General features: G+C 34.9%; 2 protein-coding genes across 2 annotated transcripts; both read right to left on the bottom strand.

Moving 5' to 3' along the window:
* Positions 1–2171: 2171 nt before the first annotated feature.
* Positions 2172–4825, bottom strand: LOC128532121 (uncharacterized). The gene is made up of 4 exons (XM_053506345.1): positions 4766–4825; positions 4316–4666; positions 2505–2840; positions 2172–2321 (listed from the first exon to the last, which is right to left on the bottom strand). Exons 1-4 carry the CDS (start codon positions 4806–4808, stop codon positions 2203–2205), a joined length of 849 nt encoding a protein of 282 aa, XP_053362320.1. The 5' UTR covers positions 4809–4825; the 3' UTR covers positions 2172–2202.
* Positions 4826–7561: 2736 nt separating this feature from the next.
* Positions 7562–10877, bottom strand: LOC128531804 (uncharacterized). The gene is made up of 5 exons (XM_053505953.1): positions 10779–10877; positions 10185–10526; positions 9586–9921; positions 8705–8875; positions 7562–7623 (listed from the first exon to the last, which is right to left on the bottom strand). Exons 1-5 carry the CDS (start codon positions 10828–10830, stop codon positions 7562–7564), a joined length of 963 nt encoding a protein of 320 aa, XP_053361928.1. The 5' UTR covers positions 10831–10877.
* Between the last annotated feature and the right edge of the window lie 6135 nt (positions 10878–17012).

Consider the following 17012-nt stretch of genomic DNA (forward strand, 5'->3'; position numbering starts at 1 on the left):
CCTCTCATCCTTATTTTGTTTATTTTTGCTTTATTTAAATAAAGACATTGTGCAGCTTTCAAATCTTTAATATTAGAAATTAATCAGTTTTACTAAATGGTATGTTCATTCAAAGAAACATTTTTTTATGTACAAAATTTTACAGAAAAAGGTTTGGTATCATCACATAGTGCTCTTTAACTGTGTCAGACACACACTGATGTGTTTAAGTTTTTATTCTTCTATCAACCCTGTAATACGTCTGAGACATTGCCTTCCGTCATCTAGTAATGCTCCATGGTATTAACACCACAAAATTCCAATCAGGTCAAATGTTGTAAACACGACAGGCATTTCTCTTAGAAAATTCATTTAAGATTTAAGAAAAAGGAGAATAAATCACTTCAGAATAAACATGATCATGAGCTTGATCTCTTTTTCTTTTTCTGTTATTTATGTGTAAAGCAGCAAAATTCAGCTCCAAAACACCCGGGACCTGTGGAAATAGATATGGAAGATTTATGTAAAATAAGAGAAATCAGGATGATGATGATGATGATGATGATGTAAAAATTTTGTAACACAATTTATATAGGGTAAAGCTTTCATCTGTTTATGACCTGATTTGGTGTTTTCTTTACCAGAGAATCCTGAGCTCTCCCTGTAAAGAAAACAAATATTTGTTTTATTAGAATTGGGCCTAATATATAGTATAGTAACTGCTTAATGTATAAATAAAATAAAAAAAAAAAATATATATATATATATATATATATATATATATATATATATATATATATATATATATATATCTGCCTAAAATATATTTTATCACCTTGATGTACATTAAATTATATAGAAATGTTTTTTTATTAACTGGCTTTCTGCAAAGATGATGCTACTGTAGATAGAAAAATACTCATTATGGCTATGAATCCTGATGCATGTTTATATCTATATCTCATTTACTACATTTGAAATGAACTAAATTTTTGAAATTACTTTACTGGAATTAGTCTATAATCTTTGTTTTTAGATTTTTAAACTTTTTTTTTTTAGTAACCAGAATTGCTATTCTTAGGACTTGTGTTTGAGACCCATGATGATACTGTCCAAACAATTTACAACAATTTTTTTTTCCAACTAGAAGCTATGGATGGGTAAAACCATTTGAAGTGGTGATAGAGGTGAAGCGGCGCTAGTGGAGGAACCTACTGTCAGGAATTCTCTAAAACTCTAAAACATTTGAAATGCTAAATGCGGACACATTACAGACATCCCTTTTTTGCTCACTTTGGGGACTAGAAACATTTTCACCATTTCAGAGTGTGACATTATTTTAAAATCTCCAGCAGTTTCGACACCTACCATAAAATGTTGGAGGACAGGGTGGCATCTCCGGTCAAGCCTTTAGGGCTTCCGCTGAACCCAGAGATCCATTATTGTTCCTGTCCTGAAAAGGCTACAACCTCTGTGACTATCGCACCATAACTTCGACAACCGGACATCAGTTATGATGACATATTTTAAAAGGACTTCTTTTTTAGAACATCTTCTTCTTTAGAAGTTCATACTGTGCAAATTATTCCACCAAGGGTGCCATCACACCTTCTACACACAGCCCTGAGCCATTTGGTTGAAAGGAAATTGTGTTAAAATGCTGCTTGTTGACTGTACAGTAGCTGTACAGCTATAGATTGAATGGGCAGACATGTCTTAGTCTCAAACTTTGGGCCCCTTGGATTGTCCTGAGCCCCTGCTGTAACCATTTGAACACTTATGACTGTGTGGCCATTTCCACCTCCACCGCCATCACCAAGTTTGCTGACCACAAGTGTGTTAATAATGAAAGGGTTTTCATGGAGAAGATAAAAATCCTGGAGTACTGCTGCCAGGAGAACAATAAAACATTGCTCCTAAATGTCAGCAAGACAGCATACAAACTCCGTGCACAGAGATTCCGAGGAAGGAATTGAACCCTCAACCCTGGAGGTGCAAGGCAACGATGCTAACCATGGTGCCACTATACCAGCCCCTTTGCACATTTGACTTATTTATTTATTGCATGAAATAAACTTTAAACTGTACACTTGGCATGTTGTTTTATGGCAGGAAAACCAGTAGCCTTAATAACTATAAATGCTGGTTTAGAGTATTATAGTGAGATAAATAGTGTTTTCCCAGGTCACTACATATTTAAGAATGGTTTGTATTACAGAATATTCAGATAGACGATGTTACTGAAGACTCACCGATGCAGTATACACAGATTAAAACATAACCAAACATAGATACACCCAAAGCTAGAGTAAGGGAGAGCACTACAGGATCCAGGGAATTCTCTGTAGAATAAAAATTCACACACACACACACACACACACACACACAAACAAATAAGGATACACTAAATTAGTGTGATTTTAATGAATGTTATCATATCGATATAATCAGAATTGAAATACCAGGAAAATAGTTTCTGCATACTTTAAATAAGTAAATGCACTTTTGTTTATTATTATTCTTACCCAGTTGTACTCGTGTCCCGTTTCCAAAAATGATCTTCCCACACATAACCACAGCGCAGTAGTAAGTCCCAGTATCACTGAGGCTGAGGATGTTCTTGGAGAAGTTGTAGACACAGGTGTGTGTAGAAGAGCCGCTCTCACACTGATGGCTGCTGTTGTGATGAGTGTAAATGATTTGAGGATGGGATTGTGGTGGAGCAGCTCTGAACCAGAGCACTTGGAGTTCTGCTGCTCTGCTCTCAGAGAGAACCGAGCACTGCAGAGTCACTGACGCTCCTGCAGGAACCGAGTCCAACCCACTGCTCTGGAACACGGAGACTTTTACATCTCTGTCATCTGGTTCAAAACAAAGCATTGGAAACAAAACACTTATTTATTTGTTCATGCTTAAATGAATGTAGAAATAATTATAGATTAAATAAGTGTGATTAATATTTTGGTCATTTTAGCGTATAGCATGTGTAAGCACTGTTCTCTGTTTTTATCATGGGATTTTAATTTTCGAATTTAATACGAAGGAAACCAGAGAACCAACATAACCAAACTTTTTAGCACTGCTGCAATTTGACAAGAATTTTGAATGAAAAAAATAAAAGTTATTTTTTTTTTTGGGAGATACTCACGAGGTATTATCAAAAAACTTTAGAGATTAGCTCTTTACAAGCTGTTTTTTTTTTTTTTTTTTTTTTCGACTGTAAAGACTGTTGCTTGTCTCAGGGTTGTACTCAACTCAAGTGTCATCACCGGTAATAATCCTCGACATTTAGGATGTGTCCACGACTCCTGGCAGACTTTGACACGATGTTCCTTCTGCTTCTGGGTCAGCAGCCTGGGGACAAACTTGGAAGCAACACAGAGCATGGGGATTGTCTGGACTCTTCCGTATAACACACTGACAACGGCAGCAATGTTGTGGATTGTTTTTTTGATGATCATCACGCACAAGTTGCCGAATGATTTTGACATCTTTGGGGGTTGAGCTTGTTGAAAATCTTCCTAATCTGGCATTGTCTTCAAGCGATGTTCTTCCACTCCTAAAGCACGTGTCCCACTCTAAACAACTTAAAAGTCGTATTGCAGCTTCGAAGTAAACTTGTCAAATCATGTTAAACATCTCTGTGTCAGATTTGTCCAGTCTTACACAGGATTTTATGGTCTCTCTTGCTGTCTCATGTTCTAACTAGCTGTCTATGATTAAATAACAGACATGGTTGCACATGTGTGCAGAAAAGCAACAGTTGCAAAGCTCCTGATGTACACAGGACGATGTCTTTTGGCACACTGACTTATGCATATCGGTGCTCCCTGTGACTGCATGTGTAGCCTTGTGGTGCCATCTGTTGCTGTGTTACAAAACTAGTCTCAAAACATTTTGATACCATCTCGTGTACAGTAAGTTTGTAATGTGTACCTTTGGATTTATCATGAATTATATTTTAACCCATTTCTGCTCAAAGTTAATGTTAAAAAATATTGTTTTATTTAATTCTTAGCCAAAAATAGCATTAATTTGGTGTAAAGTAAAAAAAAAAAAAAAAAAAAAAAAAATTATATTCAATATAACCACAGTTTCTGGTACACTGTAGTACTTTCAAAACTTTTGGGGTTCTTGCAAAAGATTTGCTAAATATTTTTCTATAATATTTTTATAATCTTTAACATAAATGCAGTGATGCTGTAGTCACATGATTTGACCAATTCAAAATGTTTCCAAATTTGTTCTTAGTGATAATCCGCTGCAGTAAAAATGCACATTTCAAAAATGTCATACATACAGTTCATGTATAAGCAGATTTGATTAAGTTCATTACCTGTTACTTCTAAGAACGTACCCCTGGACTGCGTAACATTCTCCCAGCTAAACTGGCCACAGTAGTAAAGTCCTCCATGCTCCATTGTTACGTGTGGAATTGTCAGAGAAATGCGGTTACTATGCGTCTCCGTTTTAAATCCCGATGTTTGAAACTCAGGGGTGATTTTAAACTCTTTATATGCTAATCTTTCTGCCACTTTATGCGGTACGTCTCCTAAAATTTGTTTGTACCAAAAGACATGATCTAGTACACCATTCTCCTCAATAAATGGGCAGTTAAGTGTAACATGATCTCCAACTTTCACTGAGATAAAAGATGGTCCAGAAAAATCCACAGATTGGGCTGGCGCTAAAAAAAAAGTAAAAATTTGAAATTACACGTATCTTTTAAACTTAAGAACAGTTAATCACCTATAACTTATTTTAGTGAAAGCTATTAGCCACTTACATATTAAGGTCAGAGATGAGACAAGAATCCAGAATGCAGACATCTTCAGAGATGAAGTGACACTCAAACCATGAGCATCTCAAAGTAGCCAAGACAAACCACCAAGTATTTTATACAGGAGACTTTCATCTGATTGGCTGCTAAAAGTCACAGGCTCACTATATAGACAGGAACTTCCTCTAATCTGTTGAGTGCTCTGACATTGTATTGTTTCACCCATTTTATCATCAGACAAAAACCATGAAATCAGATATCATCAGTTCAGAATAATAATATAAGGTTTAATTACATGTTAATTAATTTTATATACCTTTCAAACTTTCTAACTTTTTGATTAATTAACAGCTTTTGATTAAGACCACATTTCCGTGCTTTAAAAAGTACATTAAAACATTTCATATTTATACTGTAAGATCAAACATGTGGTTTTCCCTAAATTGTTCTCCCAAATTTGTCCCAAGCACACAATCGTATAGAATATTTTAGTATTCTGGATAATTAAAATGTATTTTCTCTAGTACTAAAACCCCCATAACACTCATCATCATCATCATCATCATCACACCTGCTGCTCCGTGGCACGTCGCACTTGACACGGAGCATTTTTTCACATGGTCGTGACAATATGCAGAAAAAAACCTAATAAGGACATAATGACAATAGTGACTGGTTAACAGTGTATCACCTCTTTGTTTGAAAGTTTGGAAAGCGTTCTGACTGGTATGTCACTGTGTTGTTGTTAATTCAATGAAGTTCTCAAATCGCCCTTTTCCAGATTGTGCTATGACCATGGTAGGTCCACGCTACAGTACATTGTAGAAGGCTGCATTAAGTTCATATTATGTTCTTCTGGTGTTCTCACAATAATGGAATTTAGAATAAATACTAGAGTTAATCCCTCACATTGTCGTTTCATGGTAAAAAAAAACTCTGATCACATTGTGGTATTTCTACCAACCCACCAGATACAATGAGAATGGTGAGAATGGACATAATAATAACTCGGTTTAGTCTCATTGGACCTGGTGAGTGCATGGCCGTGTGCGTGATGGGATAGAATACAAGACAACATGGAAGCATTGAGAACCTGATAAGGATACGACTAGGAAGTAGTATGAACTTCAATGATTAACATTTTTTCCATTTTAATCAGTACAATCTCAGTTATTTTTCGGAAGCTGTGGGACACTCATGGTCTGTGTCAGAGTGTGTTTGGCAATAAGAGGCACAAACCTGTTCCAGAAGCACAGTGTCCCTGTGAACAAAGCATTCTCCACGAAGACATGCCATGGTTGAAGTGGATGTATTCGAGTATTGTATCTTGCACAGAGCACTGAGCTCACTAAAGGTCTTGTAACTGAATGACCACAAATCTCCATAAGCGTATTTGTAAGTTTTTCTAGTGGAAAGCATTGCAGAAAAAGTAGAGCTTATTATAGACGCTAAAAGAGGATACGTCTGGAATAAGTACTTAAGGATGTGATGGTGCGTAGTACAATGCGGTGCTACAATGATTGATTGATTGATTGATTGATTGATTGATTGATTGATTTTGTAAGTGAAGACAAAGTAGAGCTCTCAAGTGTTTAATAAAAAAATAGCATCACTAAAAGAACATATTTATGCAAAAAATATTACAGTTTGTGTGACACCTCTCTAGCACACTTACAGTATTAACATGTTGGACTTGCTTACAAAAGACAGAGAAAGGTTTGGTACATTAACACAGCACTCTTTAACTGCATCAGACACACGCTGATGTGTTTAAGTTTTTATTCTTATCAAGCTGTAGTACATCTGAGACATTGGCTTCAGTTATGTTTTTTTTAGTAATGCTCCATGGGATTAACACCACAGAATTCCAATCAGGTCAATCATCATAAATATTACAGGAATTTACCACAGAAAATGTTTGATACTTATGATTTATGAAAGAGGGGAGTAAATCACTTCAGAGTAAACATTATGATGAGCGTGATCTTTTTTTCCTTTTCGGTTATTTATTTGTAAAGCGGCAAAATTCAGCTCCAAAACGCCAGGAATCTGTGGGAATAGATACGAAAGATTGATTTACAATAAAAGAAATGATGATGATGATGATAATGATGATGAGTGGAATGTTCATACAATGCAACATTTAGGTCTATTTGAACCGGATTAGATATTTTTGTAAAATAATTCATATGGAATAAAGCTTTTATTTATTAGTGACCTGATTTGGTGTTTTCTTTCCCACAGGATCTTCAGCTCTACCTGTAAAGAGAACAAATATCACTTAGTTCAGACTACTGTAGGTTTAATATAAAATATATTTCTCACTCAACAAGGAATCAGTATGAGAGTAAATGTGTGGCAGTCTGAGTTTTAAAAATAAAAAAATAAAAAAGGTTTTAGGTTTTATATTTTAACACCTCGATGTACCTCAAATTGCATAGGTTTTTTTCATTAAGTGATGTTCTGCAAAGATCATGCTAAACAGAAAAATATCCAATTTATTAAAAATGGTTTAGGCTATGAATCCTGACACATGTTTGTGTCCACCTTTTTAATTAAATGCAAAATAAGTACTTCAGCTGAATGATTCTAAAATTTTTTTTTTTTTTTTTGGCACACATTTTTGCACATCACAGGACACATCATGATACTGAAATTCCACTGAAAGTCATCAGGGCCAGATGGAGACATCTCCGGTCACCTCTTGCGCTGAACACCAAGATATTTAACCTGGGACAGAGTGTATGTGTGTATTCGTGGGCCCTGCAATGAACTGATACCTTGTCTAGGCTTTACCCTACCTCATGCCTCATGTTCGGGGATAGGCTCCAGGTTTCCCAAGGCGACAGTGGCGGACTGGCCATCTGGAGCAGCGGGAGTTTTCCCAGCGGGCCACTGGTTAATGTGGGCCGGCCCAGTCAGTACGGAAATATATTTAAAAAATAGCGGAAACCATAAAATTGTATCGCTTTTTTACGCAGGTGAATGAGTGCGTTGATCGCGTGCGCCACCGACAAAGGGCGGGTTTGTGTGCACGCCGATGTATTGCCCTCATTCCCTAATAACTAGTTTGATCTATTTCATACGTGTTTTAAACAGGTCCCCTTTTACTTCTAATTTAAAGAGGGAGAGATATGGATCCTTTCTTGATATAGCAAATTTCTTTAAACAAATAAATAATTTCCATGGATGAAAAAGGGGGGGTGGGGGGGTGGAGCTCTGACAGCTCTAACATTACGGTCTGGATCCACAGGGTCAGGGATGATGAACCAGTGCCTGCAATAACTCGCGCTAGTAAACTAGTTACTCATTTTAATTATTAAGGTAGTCAGTATTAATTACTAGCTCGGGTTAATGCTGCTACTGATTTTATTCCAGTTTACCTGTCCAGTTTGATTGGCATGCTTTTCACTCGGCTCGGGTGGATCAGGGAAGAGGTGTTGGTCATCACCACCAGCAGGCTCTGGTCCATCATCACTGACCTGCTGCACTTACAGTTTACACTGATGAGTGGTACTGTACTGTATGTCTTACACTGCATCCAGGTGATCCCCCCTGACCTGCTAAAATAGTGTCTTTATAGTTTTATATATTGTTTGTTTTAATGCTCTTTCCTTTGTTTCTTTGTTTTACAAATATGACCTAAAATATGTTTAGTGATACTTTAAATAATTAGCTTAAATATAATAATAAAAATCAAATAAAGTGGTGTTGAAAAATAATCTCCACATTAATAAGCCAATGTATTAATGATGTGGGATTTGGTGGGCTGTCGAGGGCCAGGAAGTCCAGAGTCACTTCATGGTCCCAGTCCGCCGCTGCATGATAAGCAGTATAGAGAATGAATTAATAAATGAATAAATAAATGAAAACTATCCCAAAATAATAAATTTTTTAGGATAAAAACTATCCTAAAAGAACCATTGAGATATGGATCCCCCAGACCTCTGGAGTATGCTGTGGTGTCTGGCATTAGGGCATTGGTGGCATTTGGGTGGGTCAGTTGTGGAGGTGGGTCTCTATGGAAAGGACCTGTCTCAGGGTTCCCTCGGGTGCTTAATTGGATGGGGAGTTTGTAGGCCAGGTCAGCAACCTCGGGCTCTTTGCCTGTTGACCCTTGGCGTGAGAGGATGTGTTGCACTAGGTGTTCTTTGTATCATGGCTAGCGTTGACGTTTTGACAATTTGTGCTGCATTAGCTTCTCTGTGAGATAGGACCAGAAATAATAGTCTTTGCTCCCCACAGGTATACTGCGGCTCCTGGGTTTTATTTTTTCTTCTAATATTATTATATTATAGATTTTAATTAATTATAATTAATTTTATATTTTTAGATAATATTTAAATTAATTTAATTTAATTCATATAAATATTTGCATATTGTTTCAGGCCATAAAATATTATTAACCTTGATAACTATAACTATTAGAAATTTCTAAATACTGCCATGGGCTATCTGTTTTGCTATATGTTTTCCCAGGCTATCACACATATAAAAATGGTTTGTATTACAAAATATTCAGATACACAGTGTTACTGAAGACTCACCGCTGAAGCATCTACAGATTACCAATATACCGCTTACAATGAGAACTGTCAACAGAGCACAAATCATCACTACTGGATCCAGGATTTTTTCTGTAGCTAAACACACACACACACACACACACACACACACACACACACATACACACAATGTCAGAATTTAGGGAAGATTTAAAAAAGAAAAAATAATAGTACTGCCCTTTTGATTTTTAATAACTGATATCAATCAATATAATCACAATTTAAATCCCTAACAAATTTAATAATTAGATGTGTTCTTACCCAGTTGTACTCGTGTCCCGTTCCCAAAAATGATCCTCCCACACGCGGCCACAGCGCAGTAGTAAGTCCCAGTATCATTGAGGCTGAGGATGTTCTTGGAGAAGTTGTACACACAGGTGTGTGTAGAAGAGCCGCTCTCACACTGATGGCTGCTGTTGTGATGAGTGTAAATGATTTGAGGATGGGATTGTGGTGGAGCAGCTCTGAACCAGAGCACTTGGAGTTCTGCTGCTCTGCTCTCAGAGAGAACCGAGCACTGCAGAGTCACTGACGCTCCTGCAGGAACCGAGTCCAACCCGCCGCTCTGGAACACGGAGACACTTAAATCTGGTTTACCTGTTTAGTGTAATGTAGACAGTATGAGAGATTAGTTTATTTATTTTTCACAAACATTTACACTTCATAAACGACAAATGAGCAGTAAAGCAGATTAACGAACTGAAGCTTAACAGGACACTTTCCAGAGCATTGAGGAGTATTTGTAATGAATGTAATATAGTTGATTACAAAAGAGCAGTGTATAGGATCAAATGTAAAGTCATACACATAATAAATACCCACAATTATATATTTTATTATAGTATATATTAAATGCTTACCTTTCACAGATAAAAAGCTTCCTTTTCCAAAAGTTGTTAAAAATTTTCTAAATCCACAGTAATACATGGCTTCGTCCGATGGCTCCACATGAGCAATTTTTAAATGGCAGCTCCCTTTTTCTTTCTCGATGCTGAATCTTGGTGATTTGAACTCATCTTCGTAATTGAGTTCCTGTTGAACTGTGACCATTACACGAAGCTCGTGTCCTAATTTCTGCTTGTACCAAACGATGGCTCCAGCAGTTTCCTCTTTCAGTCTAAAGCAGTGCAGAATCACGTTATCACCAACATCAGCCGTGATCAGTGGGTTCGGCTGATGGACATCAGACGTCTGTACAGAGTCTAATATTGAAGGGTAAAAACATGAAACATGAACAAATTAACCAAATAATTATTCCATATGATATAATACACAAAGGTCCAATAATAAACAGAGTAAGAATTGAATACTGGTTTCTTTCATTACAGTATAAGATTAATAAATAATAATATGTAAAATAACTTGATGAGCCATGTCAAGCCATTAATTACAATAAATAATTCATATCAAGACAACCAGTATATGACGAAAAAATCATGACTTTGGACACTTACCGATTTTATTAAAAAGCATCGCTGCAATCCAGAGAATCATCATCATCATCATCAATTTTGGTTACTTAAGTCTGAGGTGTGTGTATAGCATGGATCCTCGTACTACACTGTCAGACGGTCAAACTGAGCACGTCTCACTTTGTACAAAAGATTTATGACGTGAATCTCTGACATCACAGACTGAGCTGCGGCCCTGTGCTGTTCCTGGAAAACGATAAACATCAACATCCCAGTCCGTTAGTTAACATTGCTTTTTATTGGCTTTGTACATGTACTTTACAGAATGACAATAAAGTTTCATTTAAACTCATTTAAATCTGATCTAATAAATTGGTAGACTTTAATTGTTAACTCGGGGTGTGTCCAGACTGTAAAGCAGTGTGGTGCAAAACGTCAACATTTAAATATATTAGTTCATGATCAAATGTTAATGTATGTTTAACAAGCTTTAATGGATCACATGGTTTTAGAGATCCAGTATGTTTTGTTATGAAAGAAAAGCTTTGGTCTAAACGGAATATGTAACTGTGCTTGTGTGTAAGCAGTTCAATCTTTTTAAATCCTTTTTATAATTCTTCTTTATTCTCTATAACAAGCTGAATAACTGATTTCTAGGTTAGAGACTCCATGTGCCATTTCATCCTGAATCAGTATTTTAAACAATCTTTTGGCTGGTAGGATGTGCAGATAGACAGCTTTGTGTTGAGTTTGTAAAGTACCAACACACGCTCAGTGTGGCCTCTGTGTGAACGTGGGCGTGGGTCAGTCTGTCTCACTCTCTCTCTCTTTGTGTTATTGTGGTTACGTGTTTCACACTTGTCCCTTGGGGGAAAACTTGGTCTTGCAGTGATGAAATCATCTCTAGCAGATTACACTACACTACCATCTACTACTTCCTGTACTAGTATAACACACTGCATTTACAGTTTATTTATTCTTGATAAGGTATAGTGTGTTGATAAAGCTTATACATCTGATGATACACTCATTCTACTCAAACCAGACATGTCAATAATTTGATAAATAAAGTAAGTTAGGGCTCTGACAAAATTAAATTTAGCAATTCTGATATACTGTACGGTGGCAACAGGTCTGGGTTCGATCCGCTCCATGCGGAAACCCTCCATGGTTGGTGGGTTTCCAACACATAGTGTGTGAATGCGAGTGTGAATGTTGCCTGTAAGACCTACTACAATTGTATTATTATTATTATTATTATTATTATTTAAACTAAAACATAGCAACTTTTCTCTGGTCTCTGATCTCAAGGGCTCTGGATATAACTTTAGATCAATTTACAACATTGTAAAAAAATATTTTTTTTCTCTTTAGATTCCAAAGACTAATAGTTATTTTATACTAATTAATTAAATTTATACAATGTCTTTATTCCATTATTTCACTGGTGCTTGGATATAAGCAAGTTTTTTTCATTAGACCCGGAGCCATGATCAGACCGCCTGATTCACATCTGATACGCTGGCCTCACAGGGATTCCTTAAATAGCACAAATATGTGGAAATTATTCGGAGCAAGGTCAGGATGATACAAGTGGTGTATATACAATAAATCAGGGTCGAGGTTCCATAATGAACAAGTGGTGCAGCTACAAAACCAGAACACCTTTGATGATCTAACCAGAAGGTTTTTTTTCCATTAAATAAAGGGGAACTTAAAACATTTTCTGGCAGTTCACTGGTTTAACACTAATGATGACATGAAGCAGACAGTCCAGTAATGGCTCCGGCTTTCTAAGAAAACTGTCTACCTTGATAGTATCCAAGCACTATGAAATGCTGGGATAAGTGCATTAGTGTAGCCGGGGATTATATAGAGACATAAAGGGAGGCTTTACTCTTATAACTGTGTTCTGTAATTCTGCACAATCAAAAGTCCCACTTTGACTTGAACATCTTGTATTAGTTTAGCTAAATTAAAGATCAAGAATAAAGAATTAGTTTCACAGATATATTAAAATAAATATAATCATTACTGCAAAGAGGTCAATGTATAAACTGTAAAATAAAAAGCAGATGCAAAATGTTTAAAAAGCATGATACAAAGAAGCGCGTTAGAGTACTCAGATTACTTTTTTGATGTAATAAATAATCTAACGCGCTAGGTCCGTTATTTAAGTACTCAGTTATTTAGTTATTTTTTCACATGTGATAACAACCTACAAGATTGCGACTTAACCGCTGTGTGTCCATAAGAAAACTTTGTATTAAAAAAAAACGTGTAAGTTGTTATTGAGCATAAAGATTGGACTTTGCATCGATGGGAAAAGGACATGTGACCTGATCAGTTCAGATTGATTTTATTCCAAAGTGATTGGCGTGTCAGGGTAAGAAGGAAAGCGTATGAAGCGATGCTCCCATCATGCATAGTGTCCACTGTACAAGCCTCTGGAGACAGTGTTATGATCTGGGGTTGATCAGTTACTCAGGTCGAGACTCAACAACGTTATGTGGCAATAAAATTAGGTCAGCTGAATGATTACATCAGTGTTTTTTTTTTTTTTTTCCCTGATGGCATGACCATACCCCAAGACTCAAATTGTGAATAAGTGGTTTACCTTGTTCACTTTGTTATTTTGGTTAGAAGTCTGAGACCATATTAAAGGTACTGCATTTTTTAATTTTTTTTAAAAACTGTAAATTTGGAATTTTACACGCTTTGAAACAGTGAGTAAATGACCAATGTAATGACCAGTATCTTAAATATTCAACACTATACAGTAGGTCATAAAAGTGTGACAATTACAATGCTAACTGCTTCATGCAGAAGGCCAGAACTTCTTTGATTCTTAATGAAACTTTTCGATAACAACTCATGTCCAGTGCATAATAATAATATAGATCATAACATTAAATACAATTTTTACTTTTATTTTCCTTATAAGTATTAATATACATCTTCAAATGGTTAACAATATCTCTCATTTAAAATATATATGAGCATTTTCAAGATCTCTATGTCAATGTAGGTGGAGTGTAACACAGGCCTCGCTCCAGCTCCTCCTTCACCACTGTGTAACACGGACCAATCACATTCTCTCTCTCTCTCTCTCTCACTCACTCACTCACAGACACACACACACACACACACACATACACACACTTCCCTCCCTTATGAGATTAAGATCAGTGGAAACTGACATATTTAAGGATTTGTCACGATGATAACCAACAAATGTAGTTCAAAGTTTTTTTGGATATTAGTATATTAGTATAAAATCCTTATAATTTAATAAGTTTAAGTTATGTTAGTCAGACTAACTGCATGCATGCTAAATATACAGTACACAGGGCACTGAATTTAATATACTTTAAAGGGCTTTGTATGTCAATATACTTTATATTGGTAGTTAAATTGGTTGGTAGCTGGTAGGTTTGGTAAATATTCATTTAAATATTTTAAAATGCGTAAAAAAACATTTTCCAACATTTTTTTTGACATTTTTAGATCAAAAATATTTAAAACACATATGTTGTGTGTGTGTGGGGGGGTCGTGCGTGTGTGTGTGTGTATGTATGTGTGTGTGTGTGTGTGTGTGTGTGTACATAAGATGTTGTGGTGTGTTTAGTGGTTTTGTAGCTCTGTTTGTCTCTTTGCCCCTTCACACACTAAAGCTCTTTGTGTTTCATCTCTGCAGGCCGCTCTGACCGCCCGACTCGCTTTTCTCACAAACACCATCAGTTTCTCACCTCTCAAACTTTCCACAGGATGTGAGGCTATTTTTGTTTGTCTTAACCATGTTTATTTTTTTCCTTCTTTTATAACATTAAACAAAATTTCAAAGCTCTCTAGACTTACAATTGTGTAATGTTAATTCGTCTCTTTTAAAACACTAGATTTTACCCTGCACTTTAATCTAATCTGAACACAAAACCGTAACATGTTCAGTTTTTTTTCTAAGCCGCCAGATATAATGTCATGTACACAGTCAGATTTACATAGAATGTTATTTACACAGTTGTAACTTCACAGTTGAGAATTTTGTTTTCTCAGCTTTAATTCACTTCGAGGATGTTCATGAAAATTAAGTTATCTGACGTGTGGAATGTTTTTTTTTTTTTTTGACATTAAATGTATGTAGAAATTATATAACATTGCAAATTGCTGTCGTTTAAGAGGAATAAATTAATTTAGGACAAATGAGAACAGTGTTTTTGTTGGTATTGTTGTTTTATCATCATAACAGGCCACTGATTAATTATACTGTAAACACTGAGCTATTTAGTTGGTACCAGTAACTTAAAATCCACTTGCCGGGACTATACAGTTGTTTTAAAATTATTGGCAGTCTTAAAAAGAATGGGCAAAAAAATTCTTGCGCAGATACAATAAATACAAAATTTTCTGTTTAAATTCTAAAAAAAAAAAAAAGTCAGTAAGATGTTTTTTTTAAAAATACTATTGATATAATACTATTACTAATATATTATAGCATGCTAATAATTTTATAATAAATACCTCTTATTATTTAATAAAAATATTTAATAATTATTTAAATTGACTGTTCTGTAATATATCAACTTATTTATTTATATATTAGGAAATAATTATACTTGCAGTTTTGCGTTTAGATCAGAGTAATGTGGAAGGTGGTGCTTTTAAAATGAGTTGCATCATACTATAAGAGAAAAAAAACTCTGGTATGTGTCAAAAAAAATGTTTTACTTTAAAAAAAAATTTTATTTAAATAAAAAATTTAAACTAAAAAAAAAAAGGGTGTATATATACGATATACACAGTATATATGTGTGTATATATATATATACAGGCAGTATATATACAAGCAGAATATATATACACTGTATATACAGTACTGTATATATATATATATATATATATATATATATACTGTATATTTATTATTATCATTATTATTCATAAAAATATGTTTTATTAAACACATAAATATATATATTTGTGCATTTGCTGTACCATTTACTCGAGCACAAATCTCAATCTCAAATATTTAATCATATATATATATATTAAAGATTTACATTTTTACATTTTATTTTAATTGAAGTTAAAAAATACTGAAATATTTTTGTAATTTAAATATTAATGCAATTAAATAATAACAATTATTAACATCTCTACTCAACATTTATTTATTTCAATTTCAATTTATTAGCAGCTGCAGTTTTTTCTTTTTTCATGCGTGTTTTTAATGTTATTGGTTAGCTCGGCAGTATAAAGCGCTCTGCTCGGGTAAACAGGAAGGTACGTCAAGCAGAAACCACACTGAATGTTCCACCTCTCGGCCTAAACTTTCCAGACCAGACCTGTGCATGCATTCTCTATCTGCGAGGAGCAGCGACGGTTAACAAGCTGCATATGAGAGCAAGAGCTGTGAAAAGTAAAAATTTAGGTAACAGAAAATTCACATGGCCAGTTTGAATAAAATATACAATACAAAGGAAAAAGATACAAAACTATAAAATATACAATGGAATAAATTACGTAGCAAGTAAATAATCTAAGAAATTATAATGGTATTTATAAAGAATTATATTACTTTGTAAATAACCTTCTTACAATTTTTAAAACAATAGTTTAAGCTAAAATATGGATCATATTGAAAACTACAGTATGCAATAAATTGTAAATTGAGCTTCTTGAGGCAGACATTATTATTACTTTTTAACTGGTAAATGAATAAATAAATAAATAAATAAATAAATATTTATTCTCAAAATATCTTAGTTTCTTCACATTCTGCTGCATTGGAATTAAACTGCTGCATTGTGTTTAAACCATTAAACCCCACCCCCACCCCTGTGTGTGTGTGTGTGTGTGTGTGTGTGTGTGTGTGTGTGTGTGTGTGTGTGTGTGTGTGTTATGGTTTGGCAACCCATCCAGGGTGTACCACACCTTGTGCCCTGGGATAGGCTCCAAGCCACCACAACCTCAAAAAATAATAGTACAACACTGAATAAAATGGTCGGACTATTTAATGTTTGTTTATTATGTTAAGTGGAGAAAAGAAATGGATGACATTTGCATTATCTAGCTAACCTTTTTTAAACAACAAGTTGATGATGCTTGTTCACAGTTGCATATATAATAATAATAATAATAATAATAATAATAATAATAAAAATAATATTAATAATAATGTGTGTGTGATGCACGCATCTTACAATGTTTATATATCAGTTGCTGAGAGACAGTATAAATGTGCTGATGTCCAACATGTAAAAGTTTTCACCCCCTCTG

The sequence above is a fragment of the Clarias gariepinus genome, chromosome 10 (assembly GCF_024256425.1).
Source record: "Clarias gariepinus isolate MV-2021 ecotype Netherlands chromosome 10, CGAR_prim_01v2, whole genome shotgun sequence".
In the NCBI taxonomy this organism is placed as follows: domain Eukaryota; kingdom Metazoa; phylum Chordata; class Actinopteri; order Siluriformes; family Clariidae; genus Clarias; species Clarias gariepinus.

Coding starts and splice junctions, on each gene's coding strand:
- LOC128532121 (XM_053506345.1), bottom strand. CDS start 4,808: ATGTCTGCATTCTGGATTCTTGTCTCATCTCTGACCTTAATAT. Junction 4,667..4,765: donor CTCATCTCTGACCTTAATAT/GTAAGTGGCTAA, acceptor CTTTTTTTTTAG/CGCCAGCCCAATCTGTGGAT. Junction 2,841..4,315: donor TACGTTCTTAGAAGTAACAG/GTAATGAACTTA, acceptor GTTTTGAACCAG/ATGACAGAGATGTAAAAGTC.
- LOC128531804 (XM_053505953.1), bottom strand. CDS start 10,830: ATGATGATGATGATGATTCTCTGGATTGCAGCGATGCTTTTTAATAAA. Junction 9,922..10,184: donor AAGCTTTTTATCTGTGAAAG/GTAAGCATTTAA, acceptor TACACTAAACAG/GTAAACCAGATTTAAGTGTC. Junction 7,624..8,704: donor CACCACAGCATACTCCAGAG/GTCTGGGGGATC, acceptor CCGCTGCTCCAG/ATGGCCAGTCCGCCACTGTC.